The 26,153-nt window shown below is 36.9% G+C and overlaps 1 protein-coding gene across 1 annotated transcript in view; it reads left to right on the top strand.

Moving 5' to 3' along the window:
• The window catches only part of LOC120532913 (receptor-type tyrosine-protein phosphatase delta-like), a 468,738-nt gene that overhangs the window by 86,081 nt on the left and 356,504 nt on the right, over nt 1–26,153 (top strand). Inside the window, 1 exon segment of the mRNA XM_039759401.1 lies at nt 25,476–25,643. Within this exon segment, the coding sequence (XP_039615335.1) occupies nt 25,559–25,643 (85 nt within the window). The 5' untranslated portion in view covers nt 25,476–25,558.

Below are 26,153 nucleotides of genomic sequence, written 5' to 3'. Positions count from 1 at the left end.
TTTAATTGTGTTAGTTAAATTAATGCCTTTTGCTTTTTTAAAATTCTTACTTCTGATTTAATTAGCTTCACACATCTGTTACGCTGGCTCATAGGAATCCCATTACCCATAATTTCCCTTTCAGCAAGTTGCTCCACATTCTGATCATTACTGGCAATGGCATGTAGCTGAAGCACTGCACCAAAAAAATTCTGTGAAATGAAGGCAGCTCTTCGACTCTGATTTTGTAACTATTACATTCTGCAGGAGTAGGTATTTTGCATAGCCTATAGCTACATTTTTTGTAGTGAGACAAGCTGAGGTAAGCTATCACAGTCACCCATGGGAAGTATTACAGTATTACATAGTATGACAGGTAAATTATTTCCTATATTATACAGTAGTAAGTAATTGAAGGTATAAAAACTTTCAACTTTAATTTAGTGCAAGGAACAAATACAGTATTGGTTTCTGCAATTTAGCAATGGGTATCTCACCCCAAATTAGCATTTAGATAATAGCAGATAATAGCAGACACTTAGCATTTTAACTGTACCATTGCCCTTTCATAAGGCCATGCATGTTGAAAGCTTTTGCTGTATATTCTCATTGTATGTTTAAGTTATGGTGTATATACTAAGGCAACATATCACTAAACTAAAAAAAAAATAAAATAAAAAAATGCATTAAGGAATAGTAGAATGTATACACTTTATTATTGATGTAACAAAAAGAGTCTTGACATTTGTTCTGATCGGAGGTTGTGGTCTTTTGTTGAACCAGCTCTAGTATTCTATGTAGAGTTGACATCACATTTATGGAGGTCACTAATAAGAATTTATGGAAGCTCTGTTCTTATTGTAAGAAATCACAATGCACTTATGGTAGGCAGGACCCTGTCCTGAAAAAAAAACAGTGTAGTTTAAATTTCGCAAAAACATTAGGAAGTTTTTCTTTACACAAAGAACGATAGACACTTGGAACAAGCTACCAAGTAGTGTGGTAGACAGTAAGATGTTAGGGACTTTCAAAACTCGATGTTTTCTTGGAGGAAATAAGTGGACAGGACTGGCAAGCTTTGTTGGACTGAATGGCCTGTTCTCATCTAGAATGTTCTAATGTTCTAATGTATTAGACTTGTCTCATTTGGTGATGCAACATGTGAACTTCATATAAAAGATTTTCTTCTGGATCCTTTTATGGTCAGGATATGGTTTTGGCTACATCTTTTGTATAAATGCTTGTTGATTTGGCTCATATAGGAGGCACATGAACCAATGTATTATTTTTCCAGAAATAAATATTAATTGCATAATGAGCAGCCTATCGTTGGTCTCTTTGACCAGCTTGTTCAAGAAAAACATGCCGTACATGGATCTAGCATTTCAGCAAAATGTGCATGGTGTTCAAAGAAAAATTACAAAAGGTTAGTTGAAATACTTTAGAGGGCTGCTTACAGACAGTTTAGGGATGTGTAATGGACTCTGTGTACAGGTAGAATGGTGTGACTTCATTTAATGCAAATTGAGTATGGCACCCTTGTGTCTCACGTCCACATTTTCTAGCATTCTAAAAGGACTTATACAAGGCTAGTGCGATCAAAAACAAGCTACGGGTGTCAGCACAGCCCCATAGTTCCACTAACCAGCATCTCAAAGTAATATTTATTCGGCTCCGATGGACAATTCCTTCTCAGTTCTCAAAGTTGTGCATCATTTTTCTGACTGTCAATCACATGCTTACTACCTGTCATTTGAAACGTAATAAATGCCTTGAAAAGAGGCATTGGTATATGTCAAAGTTGAGCTTTTTTGAAGCAACTGCAAAGGTCAAATAGGAATAAGAAGAAATATTTTTCACTGAGAATTGTATCTTGCCATCTTGCAATGAAATGTTGCAAGGAAAATTATGACCTATAGTTTGAAAGGCTTTAAAATTACGTCTGCTGGAGCTTTAAGAATGAATTCCAGGATTTCAGAGCTTAAAGCTGTATGTAAAGAATTTTAATAAGCTTTTCAATTGTATGACATGACTTGCATGTATTTATCCTTTGGAAAATTCATGCTGTGTATTTATTACTTTGGAAAGTAAAATTCAATATTACAAACTGAAAAAGTTGTAACTTTATGTCAGTGTCACTTGCTATAGGAAACATCTATTTAACATATTTTTTTTGATGCACCTAGACCAGTAATCTAACCCAGCAGACCTTGAAAAGACTACATATAAAAGGATCTGAACTTTAAGATATGCCTGAGAATGTAAAACAGCAAAATGTAGTTAGCTTTATAAACTGAGGAACACCATTTACTGACAGGTGATTGTTTTGAACTCTTTAGTTATAGATGAGTTGTCAATGGGAAAAGAAGAAGAGTCATTACCACCACACATACCCAAATCGCACAGTGCTGGCTTCCCATTCCAACTTTGCTCGCAGACTTGACAGAACCAATCTTAAACAACAGTCATTACTGGAAAACTTCCCATGCTGGGATTGTTTTAACAAGCCAGGCACCATTACTTTAGATAACTTCAACAGGTTTTGGAACAATATGTTCAAACACTTCAGCAACCATTCACTTATCTGGATATACAAATGAAAGGGACATTGTAGAAATGGGGCATTAAAGGAATACTCCACCCAAAAATGATATTATTTAAAATGTGACTTACCTCATATACTGTAGTTTTTAGTGGTGGCCAAGGAAAAAAACTTTTTTTTGTTTTGGTGGAGAAGTTAAATATTGAATATTCCAGCTCAACATGGTTGATAGGTGACCATTGCTATACAGTGCCAAATAATGTGAAAAAAAGTCCATGGCAAAAAGAAAAAACATTCTCACGTAACTCACGTCACATACTCCACATGCGCGAAAATTGTCAAAATGTGCAAAATGTATGTATTTTCGCAAGAATATTATTATTATTATTCCCACAATGCTGTGTGTTTCAATTAAAGATCTGGCTGCTCCCCTCATTCACTAGTGAAGAAACTTGTCTTTCATACTGCACAATCTGTTATTCCTGGAAAGGTATATTATTATTATAAGCCATTTAATACCCTGCATAATGAACCAAGTGCCCACAAGGTTTCAGAAAATGAGAGAACATAAACAGGAGTAAATAGTACAGCAGGTAGTTTGTTTTTTCAATTGAACTTAATTCAAAATATGACTTAGTACATTCCTGTTAAATCAAAGCACTGGAAAGTAGTAATATTTTGCATCTTGGTTGCACATGCAATTAGAAATGTTCTCCATACATGTGAACATACTACTACCATACAATACCATATTCTAAGTCCACTTATTCTGTGGAGGGTCACAGGGGGGCCTGGAGATTTTTCCAGTAAGCAGTGGGTGCAAGGCAGGAAGAATCCCCTGTACAGGATGCCAGTCCAGGGTGTCAAACTACTAGCACTGCTAGTATTGCAGTTAATATTTTATTGAAATGTTTAAAATTTGAGATCATTTCTGAAATTCTGATATTCAGGTATAAGTACAATCCATTGATGATCACACTAAGGTATCTGTCTGTTATAAAACAAATCTTGGGAGGGAAACTAGGGAGACAAGATGTGATCTTCTTGGAAGACAATTTGAAGTCCTGCGAGAGACACTTTAACGTCATGTGAGACAAGGCAGTGAGACAACATTTAAAACAAGTTTACAAACATCTAACCAAGCAGTTGTTGGAATGCTTTTGGCAGACAGACATCATGTGCTCCCAGCTCTTAAAACAACAACAAACAACAAGCAGCTCACCAGCAGCAACAGCAGCAAGACAACATGATCTGACGGCATCTCCTTCCGACCGCTTCTCCTTTGCGTGCATTCAGCACCCTTCACAACGCAAGTGGAAGAGACACAAAGTGGTAAAAGGACAGCAGGTGTACAGGCCTTTAAATTATTGACGCGCAGTGCGACAAGCAGAACAAGGAGCTCGCCAGCAGCAGCAACAAGCAGGCAGATGATCCGACTGCTTCTCCTTAGTGTGCGTTTAGCAACCCCCCCCCTCCACAACGCGAGCGACAGAGACGCAAAGTGGCAAAAGAACAGCTGCTGTACAGGCTTTTAAATGATAGACGCGCAGTGCAACAAGCAGCAGCAAGCCAGCAAATGATCCAACTGCTTCTCCTTAGCGTGCGTTCAAATCACCCACCCCCCCTCACAAGGCGAACGTCAGAGACATGAAGTGGCAAAAGGACAGCTGCTGTACAAGCTTTTAAATGATCGACGTGCACCATGACAAACAGAACACGCAGCTTGCCAGCAGCAGCAGCAAGACATGATCCGATGGTGTGTCCTTAGCGCGCGTTCTGCCGCCCCCCCTTCACAACGTGAGCATCGTTATATGTCCTGTGAGAAAGTGACTTAACCATGCCCATAACCAGAAATAAAGGACAAGTATTGTTTTTACAAAAGTGCAAATAATGCATATGTAACAATTCCCAAGAAAATAACAATCTCTTTAAATTGTATATCCGGTAAAACAAATCTGGGGGTGGGCGAGCAAAGCGAGCAGGGGGCGGAGCCCCCTTGTTACATTAAAATTTGATATTCTGGTGACATTTTCTAAAAACATAACTGTGTTTTGATTATGATAAAAGAGAGACAGTTACAAAGTTCTGTTATGTATATATGTATATATATATATATATATATATATATATATATAATTTTATACTCCTCTTTCATATTGTTATTACTGAATGCTACCTATATAAAGTTGACCATGTACTGCGGTTATTTTGGAGCAGTCAGTCTTGCATTTAGTAGTCTCACATATATTCAGAAATTGTTTAGAGGGGTGAAAAGAAAGGTGTGCACACCGCATCAGCTGTGCAAAAAAATGGACTTCTGAGAAATGAGCCATCATCAGATTTTGCCATATTCTCAGTAAATCAGCAACTGAAACACTACAGTTAATGCTGAGTTGTGTCCAAGTCTGTGTATGGCTCAACTGATATCTCCAGACTGGGCTCCAAGAATATTACCCATTTTTTGTATTCCTTGTACAGCTATTGTTCAGAAGCATTATGTGTATTGTTATTTGTTTGACTTCACCCATAAAACCTTTTGAATAAGGTACCAAAACCCTCCAAGTGAACTAGCTCATAGCAAATTGGAACAGGCTTTCCTTTCCAACCTAGTAACACTTGGGAGGAGATGGCTTCCCTCTAGTTCAAGAGCAGTCAATTCAGATGGATTAGGCAACTCAGGCCATTGAACATGTTGGCAGCTAGCACTGGATCTTTGTAGTGTATGGCACATTACAAAGCGATCAGTGAGATTAGATCTTTTAGTTGGCCTAGAAACACATGGGTATCCCCAAGGAGCAGCTGGACCTTGTTGCCGTGGAGAGAAAAGTCTTATCTAGCCTGCTCAGCTTGTTGACACCATAGCCGCCTCAACATGAAGCAGTCTGAAAAGGCTGGATGGCTACTTTCTTCATTTATAAATGAATGCTTTATTACATCAAAACAGCAGGACTACATTTTGGACTTGAAAAAAAGTGTCCAATGTTTAAAACAAAATATTTCTACATTGTTTAGTATGGACATGCAAAACAAATTTTCACTAAGCTGAACACTTGACAGTACTATTTCTGTTGCTGCTGTTACAACATTATTGATACTTCCTATTAGCTCACGGGACCTGGGTTTAATTTCAGGCTTATTCACTCTCTATGAGGAGTATGCATGTCCACCTGATGTTTACAGTGGTTTTATTCAAAAATACCTTAATTCCACTTTCATGGGACATTCACAGTAGGTGAACTGGCATAGCCGATCACATCATGGTGTGAGATGTCTCACGAAGTGCAGTTAGGTCGTGGCCAATCAGCGTTGCCAGGATTTAACCCATTTGTCTATAAAGCAGTAATAGAGATGCCTACTCAAACATAAATCCATAGGTAGTTATCATGTTCTAGAAGCTGCACAAGACATGTGTGCCAAAGGGCTTAGATAAGTTACAAAAATATAGAAGTTGTGCATTGATCCATAATTTATTACCAGAGCCAATTTAAACACATATTTTTATTAAAACTTACTCTTATGTGTTTAGTGATGCGCTTACTGCATATAAAGTCTGTGCATGAGTAAAACAGTAGCATTAGTAGATTGTATTTATGTAACATTTATGTAAATCAGTAGTTAGTCATATATGAAAGCAAATATCCATGAAACAGTATTTCAGATGTCATAATAATATCTCTAAAATAAACACTTTATACTCACTGTGAGACATACAGTAGACATAAGTATTATGGGATGCTTACTAGGCAAGGTTTTGGGCCTAGTTTTACATCTAGTGGTGACGGCAAACATGTCTTTAGCTGTAAACCTTTTAACTAGAAAGAAGATTAACATAACAAAAATAAACTTAAAGGTTGCATGTAACACTGTCAGTAGGAATTGCAGCTTGATCAAATGTGAATAACTTAATGCTATCAGAAAAAAAAATTACCAGATTAAAAGATACTAAATGAAAAAGAAAAGCATAAACAAAAAGGATAGTAACATAACACATACAGTAATAGTGAGATTTCATTAGGGGCTTCTATTTTTACAGGTCTCACACAACTCTGAACATTCAATCTCATGTTGAGGGCCATTCCATTGTTTTACCCTTTTAAGTGATTAAATGTATTGTTTAGGATGTGGCAAGAGTAGAGTGTGAATGAGGGTGCAGTTTAAAATTTAAAGGCATAGTGGGAGGGGGATTTTTAAACATTGTTATAGCACTCTTTAATATTTTACCTTAAATATGCATCAAAATGCATGTCTATTTAAAATACTTCAATGTACATTCAAATTCTGTTTTTCTTTTCGGTTTTAGTACATTTCAAGGGAGTTTAATGTATCTTAATCCAAAACTTCTGATCCCATATGGAGTGATGCATTTAACCCAAAAGCAAAGAGACACCAATTCATCAGAGGACAGTCCACTGCACATGCCAACACCTGCTGATTAGTTAAGTTTAGATCTCTTTGTATATTTTAGTTTTTCATCTGTTTTATTACATTCTCACACTCACACTATAAAAGAAAAGTGATAAGAGAGTTAATGATCTCTGCTACTAGATTAACTGTGTCAACTTTTTATCACCAATTTCAGAATTAATGTTAACAAGCCATATTTTTATTTGGAATTCTGAACATCTAGTAGTAGCTGTTACAACCCAATTTCTTATTTTACTATAATTCTTATTTCACTTATGTTTCTTCTCCAAGTATTAACAAATGGCATAAAGTCCAAGATTGGGCTGCCAGAGTCTTCACATGGATAAAATTCAAAACTGGCTCATCCTGTCTTCCTGTACAATATACAATTATTTTCAGAATCTCTGTATCTAAAATACAAGTTCCATTGATTTTAATTAGCTATGGTCATCCATTGCTTTGTACCAACCTTTGTAAATCTGAGTTAATTTGGTGCAGAACATTTCACTGATTCAAAGGCTTATTATGCAGCTTTTGGTGAAAACCCTTTATGTTTTTGAATCTTTTTAGCTAGTACATCATTGCATCTGTCAGTGATACGCTTACTCAAATTGCAGGTGCATTTTATATTGGCTGTGCTTTTTAGTTTATTCTCTGACTGCTCTTATAGACTAACTATATTGATGCAGAATTATAGTTTAAAGCAATCTGTCAATTCAATGTTGTTACTCATAGGCTTATCCTAGTACTTATTTTGCTGTAATTTATCATAATATTTTAATTTCTCATCCATCTATCAATTCATCTTCTAACCAGCTTATTGAGATTAAGGTAATGAAGAGTGAGTGTCTGTCCTGCAGGACTGAGTTTATTCTAAACAGGATGCCTTTCTATCCTATGGCACACCCACATTTAGTCATACCGGACCAATTTAGAATTGACAATTAATCTAACATGACAGTCTTGCTTTGAATTGTTGTTAATCACCTAATATTGTTAAAATTAGATTTTTTTTTCACATTTCTCATCATTAGAAAAAATCATAAGCCCATTGATGACCTATTTTGAAATATTTTGTTTACAATGCTAGAAACTTAAGAATGTGAATGTCTAGTGCACAGATTTAGCTGCATTCTTTGTTTGGAAATGTGCTACAGAAATAAATGTTTTTTTGTTGTACCTATAGTATACTAACACTGGAACTTTCTTTTGAGGTTGAAAAGTTTGCGCACTTGATAGCGTTACTGCCTCACAGTTCCTGAGTTTTTGGGTTTAAATTTCATCCTGGGCACTGTCTGTCTGGAGTTTACACATTCTTCCCATGTCCTCATGGGGTTTGAGTAATCTGATTTCCACGTTCATTGGTGATGTGCATGTTATGCCAGTTGGAGACTATAAAATGGCCTGGTATGAGTGACCGAGGTTGTGTATGTGTGCTCTGGGCTGAACTGACAAAATCCAACACAATTTTCTGTCTTAGACCTGATGCTGCTGCAGTTACATTTGATTTTTTTTTAATAATTATCTTATCCCACATCTGTATGTGCTTTTACAATACAGGCTTACTATATTTTGAATGTTAAAGAGGCTTTCATTGTTGTTCTCAAGCAGCAATCTTTGGTTGATTGAAACTTACAGTTGTTCAACTCATTGTGGGCCTTTGAAGAGCTTCTCTAAACTCTTGTATCCTGGGCTCATGTTGTACGTTTAGTCCATGTTTCTATTGATGTTTTCTTCCTCCTTCCAGACACAGTTCGAGATACTAGAGTGGTTAACTGATCTTCAGCAAAATCAGAAATGATTGAATTCCACTTTTTACTGGAAAAAAAATTTCAGTGAAATGTTTCAGTGACTTTAAAATTACTTATAATAATGCTGCCATTGGTTTTGGATTTTTCTCATTTAATAATAGATTTGCAGCCTAATTTAAATACATGTGAAGATTAAGTAATATTTCATTTTTTATTTCACATACTCAACTTTAACACTGACTTATTTAAAATAGGTTGGTATATTGGCACAGTTAGTAGTGCTGGTACTTCACAGATCCAATGTCCTGGGTGTCAGACCCACAGCTGGTTGTTGTCTGTGCAAAGTTAGCAAATTTATTCCTGAGTTTGTGTCAGTTTTCCTCCAGGTAGTCTGGTTTATTCCCACATCCTCACGGATAATGTGCATTAGATTAACTGGTGATTTCAAAATGGCTTCTGGGTGCATGAGGTGGCCAACCATCCATTCCAGAAAAGCTTCTTGCCTTACACTAAGTTCTGCCATGTAAGCCTCTGACCCCCTGCTACTCAAAACTGAATTAAACAGTTTTAATGGTGAGGTGAGGTGAAGTACTTCTAGAAACAACTCTTCCACAAATTAGATTAGCCTTGCCTCCTTAAAATTGCATAATAAATGTAGTTTAGTATGTAGTTTTTTGGATTTTATATTAAACTCCATTTAGCTATAATCCTGTGTTTTTGTTAAAAATTAAGTAAGTTAAAGATGTTTTAAAGTAGGTTATTGTTTTAAATGTGTAATTTTTACAAACAAGCTATGGCCTCATGCAATTTAAGAAAAATCTTCACCTTGGTGGGAATCTCCTAAACACTACATACAGTATCTGTGATCCTAAAGTTGAGTGTACGAGGTGAGACACAAAAATAACCGTACTGGGCTTGAGGCTTTCCTGGAAAATCGTCTGGAGGTCGGGTGGACGTGAATCATAGAACTATATCCCCCCCTACACGCCCTCTTAAACCTTTGACCGGCTAGGTGTATTCTGTGAATAGCCCAGTCAGTATTTGCACAACAATCGCTACATGAGTTGCCGCGATAATGTCAGGTGAAAAAATCGAACAGTGAATCAACATCAAATTTCTCTTAAATTTTGTCTTTTACTATTAAGCAGTTTTTGACTGACAAAAACATTCCTGCCCTCCATCATCCTCCCTATTTACCCGATTTAGCTCCCTGTGATTTTTACTTGTTCTCGAAAAATTAAAAGTGACCTGATGGGAACACGTTTGTCTTCAGTGGATGAAGTGAGCCTCAAGCAAGAAGACTTCCAGCACTGTTTCAATCAATGTAAGATATTTATGGAGCAGTGTAGACATCGGGAGAGGGAGGAGTATATAGAAGGTGACAATGTTTAGAATGCTGTAAAGACTTGAATTTAATAGGCAAGTGTAAGCAGGCACACTTACTGTATATAATTACATAATTATTGAAAGAGATTGTACGGCAGTATGGATTTAACTGTAGCACATACACATTTCTCCAAACAAAATATAAAAAGCAACACCAGCCATTAAATATTGTAGGCAGTCTACCATTATGAACACGTTTCCTGACATTGAAACCGGGGAATAGGTGTCCAAAGTAGAAAGCAGTCAAAAAGTGATATTGCAGCATGCTGAGGACCACTTTGGTGCCATACTCAGTTCTTGGAATAGGTGACAGTGACATGGAAGTAATATTTCAATGGTAGGGAGATTTGCCCAATTATAATTTATTGATTGGATTATGACATAGAGTTTTTGTTTGTTTCACAACACAGCACACACTAACTACTGTTTGTGTAGTCATGTGCTATGGGAGCAGCGTGACAGAACAGGACAAGTTAACACTTTAAAAACCCCAATATGTTATGCACATCAATGAACATCATGAAGTGGTATGTGGAAGTTCAGATTATCAGATGGGTTAATCACCTTGAAGAGTATCTGATTTTGGCAGAAAATGTAAATATATGACTGAAAAATATGAAAAAATACAAAAAGCATTCATTTCAAGGCAGTTATCTCAGGAGTATATTTTTATCTTTCAAAAAGAGTGTATCCTAACCTTTCATCTCCACACATACACTTCAAACTTAGGCAGCCTGTATTTAAAATTACCTTAAAGTTGCTTCCACTTTTGTATCAGGAGGTTGAGGGCTAGCGCATTACAGCACATAAAAGTCCAAAGATGTCCACCCCTTAAAATTAGCATAAAATCAGACTCATTTTCTTCAATAAATTTTAAAAAGTTTTTATAGTGCAATGTGGAAAGAACTGAACCCCTATTTAAAATTAGCATCAAGTCACGCTCCTTATTGTGATAAATATGTGGCAGGCTAAAGAAACAATTCTAAAGCTTAGCTCCATTTAAAATAAGCATACTCATATCTACTTTCATAAAAAAATGATAATGGCTACCATGACACATCACCAAATGAACTCTAAAGCTGACCCTCATTTTAAAGAACTTTAAAATCATGGCAACTTGTAGGTCAAAATGTTGAAAACAATCATTGTGCAATTCAAAGGAAGTTTCTAGAACTAATCCTCACACCTTACAAATCAATATAAATAGCTTTATGGGAACAAGAAGAAGCTAACAAGATGCAGAAATTTCTTCTTTGCATAAAAAGCCTTTAATCACATAATCTATGACATTTTTGTAGACACACCTGCACACATGAAGCAGAGAAAGGTTAGCTGAAAATTACTAAAAAAATTTGCTCCTATTTTGAAAGTGTTTTTTAAATATAATACACAAATAACAAAGAATTTAGCAGGTGTTAAACCGTAACTTAATTATAAGGATTTGATGAAAAATTCAAAATGATGAGTATTTTAGGAACCTTTAACACTTTAATGTTTAAAATACATGGGTTATTTTTAAATACAAAAAAGTCTGAAATGTGTTTAATATGAAGTCTCAGTCAATACAGATGCAATGCTAATGTATTGCTCTTTGCCAACTCAATAGCCTTTAATCTGACTTGAAATAAACTTTTTATCACAGATATATTTAATTTATTTATAATGTTTTACATCTTGTATTTACCAGGAAAAACACAATGCAGATGCACAGGATTTGCTTATACTTGTCATCTAACACCAGGAACCAGAATCTGTCTGGTGTCCTGGTTCCAGGTTTTTTTCCCACCACTGAAACTGTACAGGCGAATGGAATGCTACATTAGTTACTTTGAATAATCTAGATATTTGTATTTTTGCTCATATTTCTCAACTCAAATGATCTAGTTCCTGAGACATCCCTTGGATTGCATTATGCTAAATCCTAGAATACAAATTAAAAAGCTTAGAAAAGTGCTATGTTAATATGACAAAAAAGATAATATTGAACTCATTCATAACACTTGCCAGGTAAGGCCTTGCCATTTGTACTCTCCAGATTCTGTGTTGCCCAGACTAGAGGTTGGCAAGACCCTTATATTCAAAGACCTGACAGTGCTTCTTGTGCCATCGCTATGGTTTCCTGGAAGACATTCCAGGTTACACTTGTCTCTGTACCACACTGGTCCTAAACACAAATTGCAGGAGAAGTTAGGCATAAAATGAAAAGAAGTGGGAGTTCAGGTTGTAGAGTGTAGCCAGGTGCAGAATTGACTAAAACTTTGGAGGATGATAGAGTAAGGAACCTCATTAGAATTAGGTAACTCTAAGAGTAGTATCCCCCAAGGGTCAGTGCTAGGGCCTCTGCTATATTTAATATATATGTAAATGATATGGATAAGAATGTAAACAACAAGCTGGTTACATTTGCAGGTAAATAACGAGCTAGGTAGACTGGCAGATAATGTAGAATCCACTGAATCATTGCAGAGCGACTTGGGCAGATTTGTGGCTGATGAAATTTAATGTTAGTTAATGTAAACATATTACTTAGGAAGTAAAAATGTTAGATTTGAAAACAAAATGGGAGGTGTAAAACTTGAAAGTACCCCTTATGAGAAGGATCTAGGACTTATAGTGAACTTGTCATTATTAATAACAAGACAGTGTTCAGAAGCCATTAAGAAGACAAGAGAATGTTGTACTGTAGCATGATGGGTAGAGTACAAGTTAACGGAGGTTATGCTCAAGCTTTATAATACACTACTGAAGCTTTACCTGGAGTATTGTGTACAGTTTTGGTGTACAAAGAAGACATATTAGTGCTAGAAAAAGTCTAGGGAAGAGCAACTAGGCTGATTTCAGGACTGCAGGGTATGAGTTTATGAGGAAAGATTAAAAGAGCTGAGCTTTTTCAGTTTCAGGAAAAGTTATATGATTAAAGTGTTTAAAATTATGAAAGGGATTAATGCAGTGGATTGAGCGTGTTATTGAGTTCAACAAGAGCAGGGGGCACAGTAGGGCAAATTTCACAAAAGGTTTTCTTCATACAGAGAACTTTGGATGTCATGGATTAAATTATCAAGTAGTGGAGTAGACAGTAGGACTCTTGGGTGCTTCAAAACTTGAGTTGGTATTGTTTTGGTGAAATTCGATGGATAAGATTGGTGGGCTTTGTTGTGCTGAATGACCTGTTTTCATCAGACTTCTTTGTAGGTGTTCTGGACCACAGCTGCAGAGTACTTACTACTGCCAGGTAGTGGGTAGGTTAACTAAAACAACTTCACCATTAATCCCCAGGCGTGTAATGCACTAGTTAACTTCCTTTCAGAGTTGTATACTGATTTGTGAGTCCCTTCATTATTCATTTCCTCTTTATAATAGCTAACTCTTCCAAAACCCTGATAGGTTAACATAAATTGGTAAAGAACAAAGTGTCATATACAGTATCTGATTTCAGCTGACCATGCAGATATTTTCTGTGTTTGTTATACTAGTTAGTTTATTCTGATTAAGGTGAAACATGTTTATCCTAAGAAGAAAAAGTGAATCTGTGAAATAAACTTTGTGTGAAGATGTACCTTACTTATCTGAAGACGCGTAATATTTACTAGTAGTACGCCTTCCATAAATTTAAATGTAACGGAACACACCTTTTTGTCTGTGTTTGTGTCTGAAAATGCTCTCAGATCTTGTGTAAACAGGATCAAAATCATAATCATGGTTTATTTAACCACTGTTTATTTAGTCATTTGTTAGTTAGCACTTAATAAGGATGACTTTGGAAAGTGCAATCAGGATAAAGGTGATGTACTATAGACTTGGGTTCAAGGGGCACTTTGGGGGGAATGGTCACTAAGTACCTGATGCTGTAGGTTATGCTGTCATTTAGGACAGCGGCATGCTGGAACCTGACATAAGCTGAGGACAGAGTTCACGGACTAACACAATCACCGTTTCAGAGCTCGGCTTATGTTTTCCTGTTCAGGAAATGTTTATCATATATTTTCTGATATCTGCTCGCTTTCCATGCTATTTCATTCAGTCTAAACTACTTTGTACTTGCAATATGTGATGTCAAAAGTAACTAATATAAACTAACCACAGAAGTGTTTGGACTTGAGTGAACACCCAGTGATTAACTGCTTTCTTTCAGAAAGGTATTGAACAGAACAAAATTTTGTTTTGCCAGGATACAACTGCAGGATCATTTCTGGCAAAATAAATAAATTAATAAATAATTGCATACATGTTAATTGTAAAAGAAGCATGCATAAAAAGGTTTGGTTGGAGATTTTTCCTGTCAGGCATTCAAGCACTCATTCATGTATGCTAATTTAGAGGAATCTGCTCATCTCTTCAATGATTACGTGTGCCTCATGATCCTCATGTTAACCTCTCGGCTAATTACTACTTCATCTGAACTCTGTGGTACAAATAGGGTCAGCTTTTTGTGACCCTAAAACTCTCATGGGATAGCTTGATGTCTAATATGGGAGGTCTAATATTACTACACTGAAAAAAAACATTAAAATACATAGTGGGTAACTTTTCAGTATGGGTTATTTTATACTGAACATTTTCTAATTTTTGAAGGTTAAGTACAAGAGTGTTATTACTTTTTGGGTCCAGAATAATGAGAATAAAAAGACGTGACGTACATGGAACTTAATTAGCAATTCCATTACGCTGGTGTCACTGCCTTTATTTTTTGTCATTTGAGCTTTTGAATGATTGCTGATTATGTAGGAAGCTATTATTTCTATCCTAGAAAGTTACATTAGTGTATGTGGTAAAATTGTTCCAAAATGGCTAGAAATGATTGCTGTTGCTTCAATACATAATGATAAGCAGCGTTGAGTGATGAAGTAGTAATTCATGCTGAAGCCAGGAGTGTTGAATTAAAGACGTTTATCTGAATGTAGCAGCTGTATATAAGGGGGCTGTTTAACAGAAATCAAACAATGTCAACTTTACTTTTGATTTGTGTGGGAAAGTTATGCATTTGGATTATGTGTATCTTGATGGATTTATTGGAGCACATTAAAACTGTGAGGCAGTAATGATATAAATAAAATCTTCATATATCGTAATTTAGTTGTCTGGTCCTGATTAATTTTATTGCAGCGTGTAAAACTATTTGATGACCTTTTGGCATTAAATTAGGTTTCTGTTTCATGTTGGCTGTAGAAATGCACTTGGCACTAATCTTATGTAACACTTATTAGGATTTATGGTTCTGGTTAGAGGCTTCTGCAGAGGAGGAATAAGCAAGAAATACAAGCCTCTGTTGTACAACAGACAGCATCTGAGTCTCCCCTTTGTAAAAGCATCATAAAAATGATTCGTACCTCTACCCAAAAGGCAAATATCCTAAATGCCCCTCTCATCGTGCTATTGGCTATACACAAGGCTCAGTAAGTTTTTCTTCAGAAGACCCTGTCAGTCTTCATTCTGTCTAACACAGATTTAGTGGCAGGGGAATTTCCAGCAACCACAGCTTTGATTCACAGAAGAACCAAAGTAAAGCAATCAGAAGCTATGGATTTACACTCTCAAAATAAATGTATAAATCAGCCACTTCAAGTGATTATGTGCAGATGATTAGAGTAGGCGGTGTATTTTGAAAAAGAGTGCTTCTTTGCTTTTGTTTATGAGGGAAAAAATCACCCTCTTGACTTTACTTTCATTTGATTAAAGTCATTTCAAATGTCAGCACTACATTTTCTGTGTGACCAATATAAAAATACGGAAACATAGGGCTGTGTTGGCAATCTTTAATATCTGTGGTAGATTTCATACTGACTGTTTGGAGTGAACCACGAAACATTTTTTTTTACCAGGCTTTTCCTTTAGGTTTTAGGGTAGCATAGTTCATCAGTCATTCAAAGCTTACTAGCCTGAGGTCAGAAGAATTTTTTGCTCCAAAAGCTTCTCTTGTATATAAATGCTGTATTTTTACTGTCCTAAATACATAAATGAATAAACGAATGAATGTGTCTGTGTTTTTATCTGTAGTTATTCTTATCCTATCTTATATATGGAGTTTAAGCTATTGCTGTCAGAATGAAAGGATATATTTTTACAAGTAAAATTCATATTTACATAAAAACTAAAAAGTAATTACATATATATAAAAAATTAACTCTTGTCAAATTATTATCTTTTCAAACATGGAACAGTAGATTAATAACTGAATGAGGGTAGCATATCATCACTAAATTATTAATAATTATTCTGCAATAGTATTCAGTAGATTGATTATACTTTGTGGAAAGTTAGGACAATATAATGTTTAAGATTTGCTGTTTTCTGATATTATATGCCTGGAATAACAGCCTGGTAGCGAATTTCTTGCACCTGCTTGGGTCACGTGAACAAGGTTTATAGCTGTAATGCTCATGATTGATTAACTTTGAGTGGCAGGCAGAGGATGAGTGAAAATAACGGTAAATCAACATGCATGTTGGGAAACCAAAGCCCTGACATGACTAGGCTAGAGTCGCTAAACCAGGCCAATGCAGTAGTGACCACCGTCTCGTTCTCCCAGCAAAACACTTCACCTGTAAGAGTGGTCACTAAGTGGTCAGTGATGCTGAGATAATGCATCAAAAATGGGCTGCACTATTAAAGGAGGAAAATAGCAAAGGAAAGATGCTGAGTGTGTATTATTATGTTGTGATTTTCTAACAGACTAAATGAACCCTGTATCAAATAAAAAACATGAGGACTATGTTGATTGCTTAGATTTCAACCCAAGTTAGAGGAGTATCACAGCTAGTACTTTATATTTTCCTTAATTTTATTGTTTTACAAATCGCTTGGATTAGGGTTCACTTTAAGCAGTGTATATCCTGTTTATATATAGATGTGAGTGGAAATGCATTTGTTTGTATGTCTAATATAGTTCACCTTTAATATTTGAGGAAAATTCATTTTATACCACTTAATGGATTTTACTCCTTTGGCACAAAGGTGCATATCGATGAGGTGACATCATGGTCTTTCAGTGCTGGTGTGAGGGCAAAATTAGGTGACAGTCATCATATTTTAGTAAGGTTACACAATCGAATGCTACAATAAATAACTGATTTTCTGGAGTCTAAATACTTTTAAATTATTTCAGATTGTAATGTTTACTGTTATTTCTGCTTTATCTGTCCTGTTTTCAGCAAAAAAAAAAGAAAATATCCATAGAAAAAGTCTTCATACCTTTATTTATCCATGCCTTATTGTCCATGAAACTACAGCTTTCGTTTTTGTCCATCAAGGAGACATTTTCTTGTGACTGACAGTTTCATTCAGGCATCCAGCAGTTTATTACTGAATTAAATGAATGCCATTCAATTTGTGCATTCCTTTCTCTAATAGGAGGGCATTAGAGTCCTCAGTTGCCACTCTAATTTTGTAAGATGTTTGATTTAGTTTACTTATTTTTTATATAAATTGAATTTTGAAAACAAATTTATCATCTTGATTGCATCTGTGGCTTCCATTTAAGCCTGCTTTATTTTCATGAAGCAGTACTGTATGTATGATGGATGGTACAGATGGTAATGACTAGGCAGGGCATTTTAACTTTTCAAAATTGGGGCTGCCATTTCATCAAGTTGCACACTGCTCTCTCCTTCCAGGAGAGTCCTATAGCGTTCCCATCAATCACAAAAAAGGTTTTCCCTTTCTTTGGCACTCTCATCTTAGGGTCAAACTAAAGGATGTGCCATTTTAATTTATTTGTATTATTATGCAGTTAAGAAAATTTCAATAAAAATGATCAGTTTGTCATTATTCTGTTTTGTAATATTTTTTAGAATTTGGGCAGTTGAGAAATTTGAATAGTTTGTTTAACGATTTACAAAATGTGGCATTGAAAAATTAAACATCTGATTTATAACTGTTCTGACATTCTTATGTTTGAAAGAATGTGTCGCTAAAATGATGAAAAAGCTTGCAAAATGATGGCATGCCCTTTGAGGCTCTGAAATGACCAACTGTATTAACATTGCCTGCCCTCTTCTGGTTCATCTTGTGGTGGATGTTTCTCTAGTCTATTCAGTCAACCTATAGTAGGTTGCACACATTTTTTTCCAACCATTTATAATCCCTCATCTATACTAAAACACCTATCCATTTTCTCAATGAACCTAATTCATGTTCAGGTTCACAAGGGGGCCAGAACCCATCATGAATGCAAGATTGAAACTAACCCAGTTTGGGTGAGCAGTCCATCACAGGGTTGACTCATAGAAGCCTCAAATGACATTAAAAATGTGTGTGCCAGCACTTCATATCACATGAAGACTTCACATATTCAGTATGCCAGGGTGATAGACTGCCTGAATTGGAAAGGGATTTGATAGGCAGAACTCTGCTAACAGAGTTTGTGAGTGAAGTGAGCAGGGTCAGAGCCCTCAGGTATTCTGTAGTTTGATGGAAACATTTTTAATACACTAATTATGTATTCACAATTTGTATAATTAAAGCCAAATTTGACGGATGTAGCAAAAACGATGATGAGCTCTATATAAATCTTGTAGCCAATTCAGATGATCAGACAGCTTGTATTTGATGCCATGGGTTAGAAAATAAAAGACAAAGAATTTGGGGCTCTCGGAAGCTGCCGTGAGATAGCTGAGTCTACTGTAAGGAAACTTAGCATGTACAGAACTGGTGAAGGTATCTAGAGCCACCGGTTCAGCAGGAGGCCTGACACTGTACAGTTAGCTGTCGCTTGCATCTAGCCAAGTGCATGGCCATCTGCAATTCTCCATTGTGCTGTAATCGCCTTTTGAAATATGTCATTGCCCATATTAACCAGTGCCGCTAAAATGCATTCATGCCTTTTAAAGAGTATAAATGATGAATGATGAGCATGAAAGCGATCCTTCGTTTGCTGGTGGCAGCAGCCTTTTTGCATTAATTTTATCTTTGGCGTCGGAGGCATCTGCAGGGGAGTGGATTTGAAACAATGACATGTCTTCTGCTCCTGGTAAGCTGTGCTAACACAGATTTGTGAAAAAAGCAGCTTTGGTTTTCAGCATGAATGACTTGTAGAGAGGGACTTTAGAGAGAAAGAGAGAGAGAGGGAGAGAGAGCGAGAGCGAGAAGGGAAAAAAAAAGATGAACTTGTAATCATTTTGGCCTTGGGAAGGAATGTTTGTGTCAAAGTTTAGCAAGCTGATGACACTGCTTTGCTAAACATTAGCAGATAGTCAGTTGGTGTTTTAAATATTTGTCAGGGTTAGTAGAGAAAAAGCTGCTGGTGACAGAAGAAATGTGCTAAGAGAATGCTAAGGTACTGTTTCTATGTCTGTACAGCCTTTTGTGAAAGCAGAGTTTGAAAAATGTATTCCAGGATTAAACCTGACATTTTATCATAAAATGTGTTCAACATTAATTCTGGTTTGTAGGCCTGACCTGGCAGTTTTGAAGGAAAAAGAAAAAGTCTTTCTCCTGTTTTTCTTTTCCCCTTATTTTGGTAGATGTGGCATTGATTCAAGTTTTAAGTCTGCTTTTGCAAATTGCATCTTTTGCTCATGAAATGAAAAGAAAAACAGCTTCCTTGATCTTTGCAGCCTTTGCCCGTTCATTTTTGCCATGATGAATGGTTAGCAGTCGTAAAGCAGTTGGCTCTGCAGAGCCTTCAGAGACACAGATTGGTTCTGATAGGACTGATGTCTCTTGGTCTCCGCCATCAATTATGGGCATCAAAGAGGAACCGACAGTAATGGTGGCGGTGGTGCTGGGGAGGGCTGAAGGAAGAGGAAATGTGTGGTGCGTTGCCATGCTCTGTCTTTCTGATCGCAATCCTATGTGCGATGTTTGGCAGGGTGGAGACATGGATGACAGAAAATTACTGGCTGATTGAGCTCATTATTTTTTTTCTTTTTTAATTTTAGACTATACTAGGAATAGCTAAACTGAGTATTATAAAAGCACCTTTATATTAATGTGTTTAGATTAATCTAGGAACAAATGCTAAAGGAACACTACACCTGGAGGAATAATCAAGGAGCAGTTATCAAGTCAGAGTGTACATTTTGTTTCATTGTTCTTTATGTGACTAGAGTATACAAGTGCTTTTTTCATTTTAACTGTTTTTTGCCATTCTTTTAAGAGGCTGAATTTTCAATTAAAACTCAAAATAACAAACAATTTGCATGGTGGCACAGTGGTAACTCAGCAAGGATCCTCCCTGTGTGGAGTTTGCTTGTTCTCCCCATGTCTGCGTTGGTTTCCTCTGGGTGACCTGTAATCCTTCCACAGTAAAAAGACTTGCAGGTGCATTGTTATACTAAATTGACCCTAGTGTGTAGTTGGGGTTTATGTGTGGATGTGTGATCACCCTGCAATGGACTGGCGCTCTTTCCAAGATTTGCTCCTGCTTTGCACCATGTGCCACCTGGGATAGGTTCCAGCATCCTCTGCCACTCTGTTCAGGACTAAGAGTGTTTGACAATGACTGACTGTATCAGCATTCTGTCAAATAACAGGAGTCCATATATGGACTAAAGAAGCAACAGATTATTAAGTGGGTATTTCTAAAAATTAATTACTGAAAGGTATTTTTATTTGCTTGTTCCATTTGCATTTTTGCATGTTTGTTCATCTGGCCCTTTTTTCAAATGACAGGATGGACTAAATTTCATCTCATTCTCAAACCCGTTTAGTCAATTCGAGGGTTGCAGGGAATATGAGCCTATAGTTACATCCATGCAGAAAATAGCCCAGTAAAGTTCATTGTAGAGTTTCCCCCCAGGGGCAGTGCAAACTCCACATGAACAGAATAGGGCACAGGGATTGAGCCCACTTTGCTAGAATAGTAAGGTGCCATCCAAGATGTATGGTATGCAAAATAAAATGATCAAGTTTAAGCCTGATAGTATCAGTGATTAAGGTCTGATTTAGACCATAACATATCTTTTAACCCCAGACATCCTGGAGTTAATGTTAAAAGATTAAGGGTAAAGTTTACATGATGCTACTATGAATATAAAGAAGATGTACCAGTGTGTTAATAGATCTACAAGTTCATTAATGTACTTGTGCTTCAGAGTTACTAATGTACTTATCGAATCATCCTTCATTTGACATGTTACTTGGCTCAGGAGAAAAATATCAAGTTTTTTCTAACAGGATGCAAGTAGGCACTGGTCATCCATCCATCCATTTTATGAGCTTTTTACTCTAGTTCATGGCTCAGGGAATCCAGAGCAGCATTGAACTAGCCTTGGATTAGGGCACAGTCAGGGACAATATAAATTTAACAATTAATCTAATCATAGGATAGAGGAGTAAAATCAGACTTTGGCGACAACCTTTAGGTGCAAACTGTGCAGAGGTAACAATTGAGGTTGAGATTCAAACCCTGACAGTAACCACTGCACTACTATGTCAGCCCATGTGTAACATTAAAAAAGAAATTAGATCAATTTAGCATTTATTCTACATTACTTTGGCTTAATACACGTTGTGATTTAGTGAGCTTACTTTGCAGCAGGTGTATTAGGATGTAAACTGATAGGTCTGTGTGCCACAATCGCGATATGTGCGGAATCTAAATAGAGTGTGGCAATTAAAAATAGCGCTAAAACTGTGCCCCTCATTAAGCTACAGCAGCAATTGTTTGGGGATATAAACAGTAAAGAAGAAATGTTTTGACCTGTTTTAATCATGCTTTCTTCAAACAGAATCGCAAAAAGCACCCTTGACACAATATTGTAGTTCTCATCAATATAATAGATAGTAGCAGATATGAAAGAGGTTTTGTCAAAGTTTTCAGTCCAAATATCAGTGGAGAGAACACTCATAATTATTAATGGTTTCTAGATTGTTATGTACAATATCCTTACTCATTTTTTGTTTTTTGTGCCATGTTCCATGATGCAGATGGGGCAGTATCAATTTCAACTTCAGACTTTCCAATTTTGGCTGCCATGTCAACTAGGTACTGCTCAAGTAGAAAATCGCCCTCACCAGACACTGTGTCGTAAAGCTGTATATCCTTGCAAACAAAATGATAACAATTAAAAATTTCTGCTTAATATCAGACCTCCCTTTAGTGAGTTTTTCAGTCATATACTTTACTTTTTTAATGATGTTTCTACCGAATTTGGGTGTAAGGCTGTCTCTGGGTTCTGCAGTTTTGAGAAGGCTGCATATGAGACAGCATATGCATGTGTCGTAACTGATATATCGAATGAATATATGTTCTGTTGTAAATTTAATTTAAATTTCCCTGACTCTAGCTCCCACCCTCACAAGAGTGTCGACTTCCAGCTCCCACTCGCACATGGGTCTATAATGCTTGCTCCTGTCTGCAATACTGAAAATCAGTCCCGCATCGCAAGTAATTGCATTGAGTCCTGTGGGAGTGCAAACCTCTATTGACAACACTTTCCTATAAAGGAAAAAAAAATTTTAAGATTATTTCCACGTTGTAATGGAAAGAAGGTTAAAGACACAACATTTCTGCTCTATAGCTTTCATCAGGTGTTCAACTGAAAAGGAAAGAGCAGGTAACATATATAGGTGGGAAATTAGGGAAGAAAGCCGGGGAAGATGTAACAAGGAAAGATGAGAAAAAGCTGCTGCCATTAGATGAAGGGAGAGATTAAAAAGTTAGCAGGCCATCAAGACGTAGAGAAGTGTGTGATCCCATGCTAAGAATGAGTTTACTTCTGGTTTTATTTGATATGTGTCTTTGAAGCATTGTGAAAGAACACAAGCAGAGAGATCAGTGAGGCGATGATCAAGGGATGTAAGGTGTTCTACAATAGCCTCTGTAGGGTGTTTGAGCGTAGCAGCTTGAACGTGTTGTCTAAAACACTCTGCTAGCTATCTCCCTGTGTTACCGACACTATGTAGATTGTTGGACACTTACTACATAAAATGCAGTAAATGAGATTTTTAGACTGAGGATAGGCCTTTTATTTACCTTATATATTTGTGGATAAGTCGGGTCTTGAAACCCAAAAAATCGATCATAAAATCAGACCCCGACTTATATGCCCATTCAAAAATACGACACTTAAATTTTTTTTTTTTTTACATCTTCTTACCTCCTCCAATCTCGCACTAGTTTCTCAGATACATCGAATTTTGTTGCAGCAGCGCAGTTACCAATTTCTTTCACCACTTCAACAACTTTTAATTTAAAACCCTGATCAAAAGCTCCATCATAGATAAGTGATGCTCTTACAATAAAGGTGTATGAGGGTGTGAGATACAAAAAACACAAAACAGTGCAAACGTCGCTTCGGAATAGTTTGGGTATTACCGTGTGGTCACGTAGGCACAATGCACAGAAAAAAAGGCAGTGTGCTCCGTGGTTACTCTGTCAGGTGGGCGTTAGCATATCATAATCTCTTGGACCAATAGCGCAAGTGTTCAGCATTCAGCTTATAAGACTGACATTATAAAATACCGGAAATTATACAATAAAATCAAGTCCCGACTTATCAGTAGGAGAACTTAAACACGAGCATATATGGTAATATCGAATTCACCAGAGGGACCAAATATAACTGTATTGTTAGTGACATATTTACAACTGACACAGCGGCTCATGTTCCAAATCAGAGTGCCTGGTGACTAATATGGTTCTTCTCTGTGAAGAGTGCTACGGACAAGAAATTTTTGTAGGTTGAGTGGTTGACAGAAGGAGTTCAAGGGAGGGGGTTTTCTAACCCACTGAATCCGAACACAGGGTCACGGGGGTCTGCTGGAGCCAATCCCAGCCAACACAGGGCACAAGGCAGGAACCAATCCCGGGCAGGGTGCTAACCCACCGCAGGACACACACAAACACACCCGGGCCAATTTAGAATCGCCAATCCACCTAACCCGCTTGTCTTTGGACTGTGGGAGGAAACCAGAGGAAACCCACGCAGACACAGGGAGAACATGCAAACTCCACTCAGGGAGGAACCGGGAAGCAAACCCGGGTCTCCTAACTGCGAGGCAGCAGCGCTACCACTGCGCCACCGTGCCGCCCTCCGGTGAAAGGATCAGTCTGCAATATGGGGAAGCTTTTTGTAATGACCTGTGGGAGAGACAGAGTGTTAGGGTGGAATGGGAGGACCATTGGGATACAGGTTTCATCATTGTGGGTTCCTCTTAGACTGGATGTTATAAGGTCTGTTCCTGGCTTGATTGTGGGCCCTGTCCACAATATGAAAAGATATCCTCTATCAATCCAATTTAAGTGCTTCATTACAGAAGACAACTTCATCACTACAGAAGTGGCAGAGTTTAAGGAATTGTAAAGTGGTAGAGAGTTTTTAGTATGCCAGGGAGAGAAGGAGCTGTAAAGACTGCAACAATGGAAGTCAGTTGGCTTGTAATAGACAGAGGTTTTAAGTTCTGGAAAGCTGGTAGAAAGGCTGATATCTAAAAATAGTACAGTTATCCTGGAAACATTGTCTGTAAACATGGGAGATGGGTGTAAAATGATAAATTCATTAATGAATTCCTGTGCCTCACTTCTTGAGCAGGAGGCAGCACCAGCACAATTGTCAATATACCTTTTGTATAGGTCTGGTACAGAGCTTAAGTAGGAAAAAGAAATGTTCTTCCACATAGCCAATGAAGATGTTTGCGTATGGATGTCCATTTCTAGTTCCCACTGCAGCTCCACTGACCTGTTGAAAAAAAGTTGCTATCAAAAGAGAAACCACTGAAGGCAAGTCCTGTCAGTCTGATGAGAGTGTTTATGGATTGAATATTTGTTAAATGCCTGTCTGAGAGCATTGAGTCTTTTATTGTGAGGAATGAGTGTGCACAGCATCATCATTCACGTACTGTATAATACATACTGGAAATGCCCTGCTTCAGAATTACTTCAAGAGTAAATTTTACACAACTCAGTGTTATATTCCAGTGCCCGTATGACCTTGCTGCATTAGACCTCTTTGACTCCTTAAGAGTCTTTGTCATGCTTGCTGCCTTGAATTGTGGCGATGAGTTGAAGTTACTGGTCTCCATTTCTGTTCAGTAAAGCTTGCATGGTGTGTTTATCTCACACAAGTGAGGTTTCATGTCTTACTTTTCTGCCAGTAGAAACAATAAAGGAAATAATTAACATATTTGAAACTGCTGTAAGGGTTTCATTTTATTACTGACAAGGAGATTATTATATACAATTAAGGTCTTTAAGTGTGACTCTTATTAGTGTACAAGTTACATTATTTTTCCACCTTGTGTCTTATTGTTTAGCCTAATGGCCTTCTCTAATTTTTTAGTTTTTTAGTTACTATGTCCCCTCTAATGTACTGGTATCCCTACCAGCCAAGGTCTTGTTTCATATTTTGTAAATTGTGTTCTTGTTGTACCTCATCAACAGGAATGATTTCCTTTCAGGTTTCAGGATGCAATGAATTTTAATGTCATTACTAAACTGGGTGCATTATTTTTCTTTCTCTTTGTTTTATTTGCAGGCTGTGAACAAACTGCTTCTGAGAATTCAGATCTGGTTAACTCACTGGGGTGTGTGAGCCAGTGAGAACAAGCCTGCCAAAGGATGCTGGTGCCAATCTGTCAAACGATGCACATAGATAGGCCATTGGTGGTACTCTTGTGCTTCCTCTTCCTGGCTGATGCTGAGAGTAAGCCTAACGTTTTTATACTTGACCTGTTTCCCCAATTCTGAGGTTTTACCAATAATGTCATTAAAACAGGAATTATTGCCAGTTGAGTGTTAGTTTATGAAAAGTAATGCTTTCATGGGATAGTCTGTTTTATTCTCCACTGTTATATACTTAATTTGAAGAAACATGTCTAAAGCGTATCAAGTCAAGTTTTAAGATTTTTGTCCTCTTATTGAAATTCTCATTAGTTCTGTTTCAGTCAAAAGACAGCAAAGTAATGAGCATTGCTCATTTCCTTTTTGTAAACTTTCTACAGAGGTCAGCCTCCAGACACAGTATACAGTATGTCATTTTAATGTATAAAGAAAGCACTGCTTTGCTGTACAGCACTGTAGAGGTGAGATTTATTGACTTTAATAATCTCTGATTGCCCCCATTAGAGTAACAGTAATTGGGATGCAATTTGTATCTTGGTATAGACTCTACATTTTCATCTAAAGAGATTTGCTCATTTGGTATGGCAGTTCT

Source organism: Polypterus senegalus, chromosome 7 (assembly GCF_016835505.1).
Source record: "Polypterus senegalus isolate Bchr_013 chromosome 7, ASM1683550v1, whole genome shotgun sequence".
Lineage (NCBI taxonomy): Eukaryota > Metazoa > Chordata > Cladistia > Polypteriformes > Polypteridae > Polypterus > Polypterus senegalus.
The sequence above is the reverse complement of the archived record's forward strand: the minus strand, read 5'-3'. Positions and strand labels throughout refer to the sequence as shown.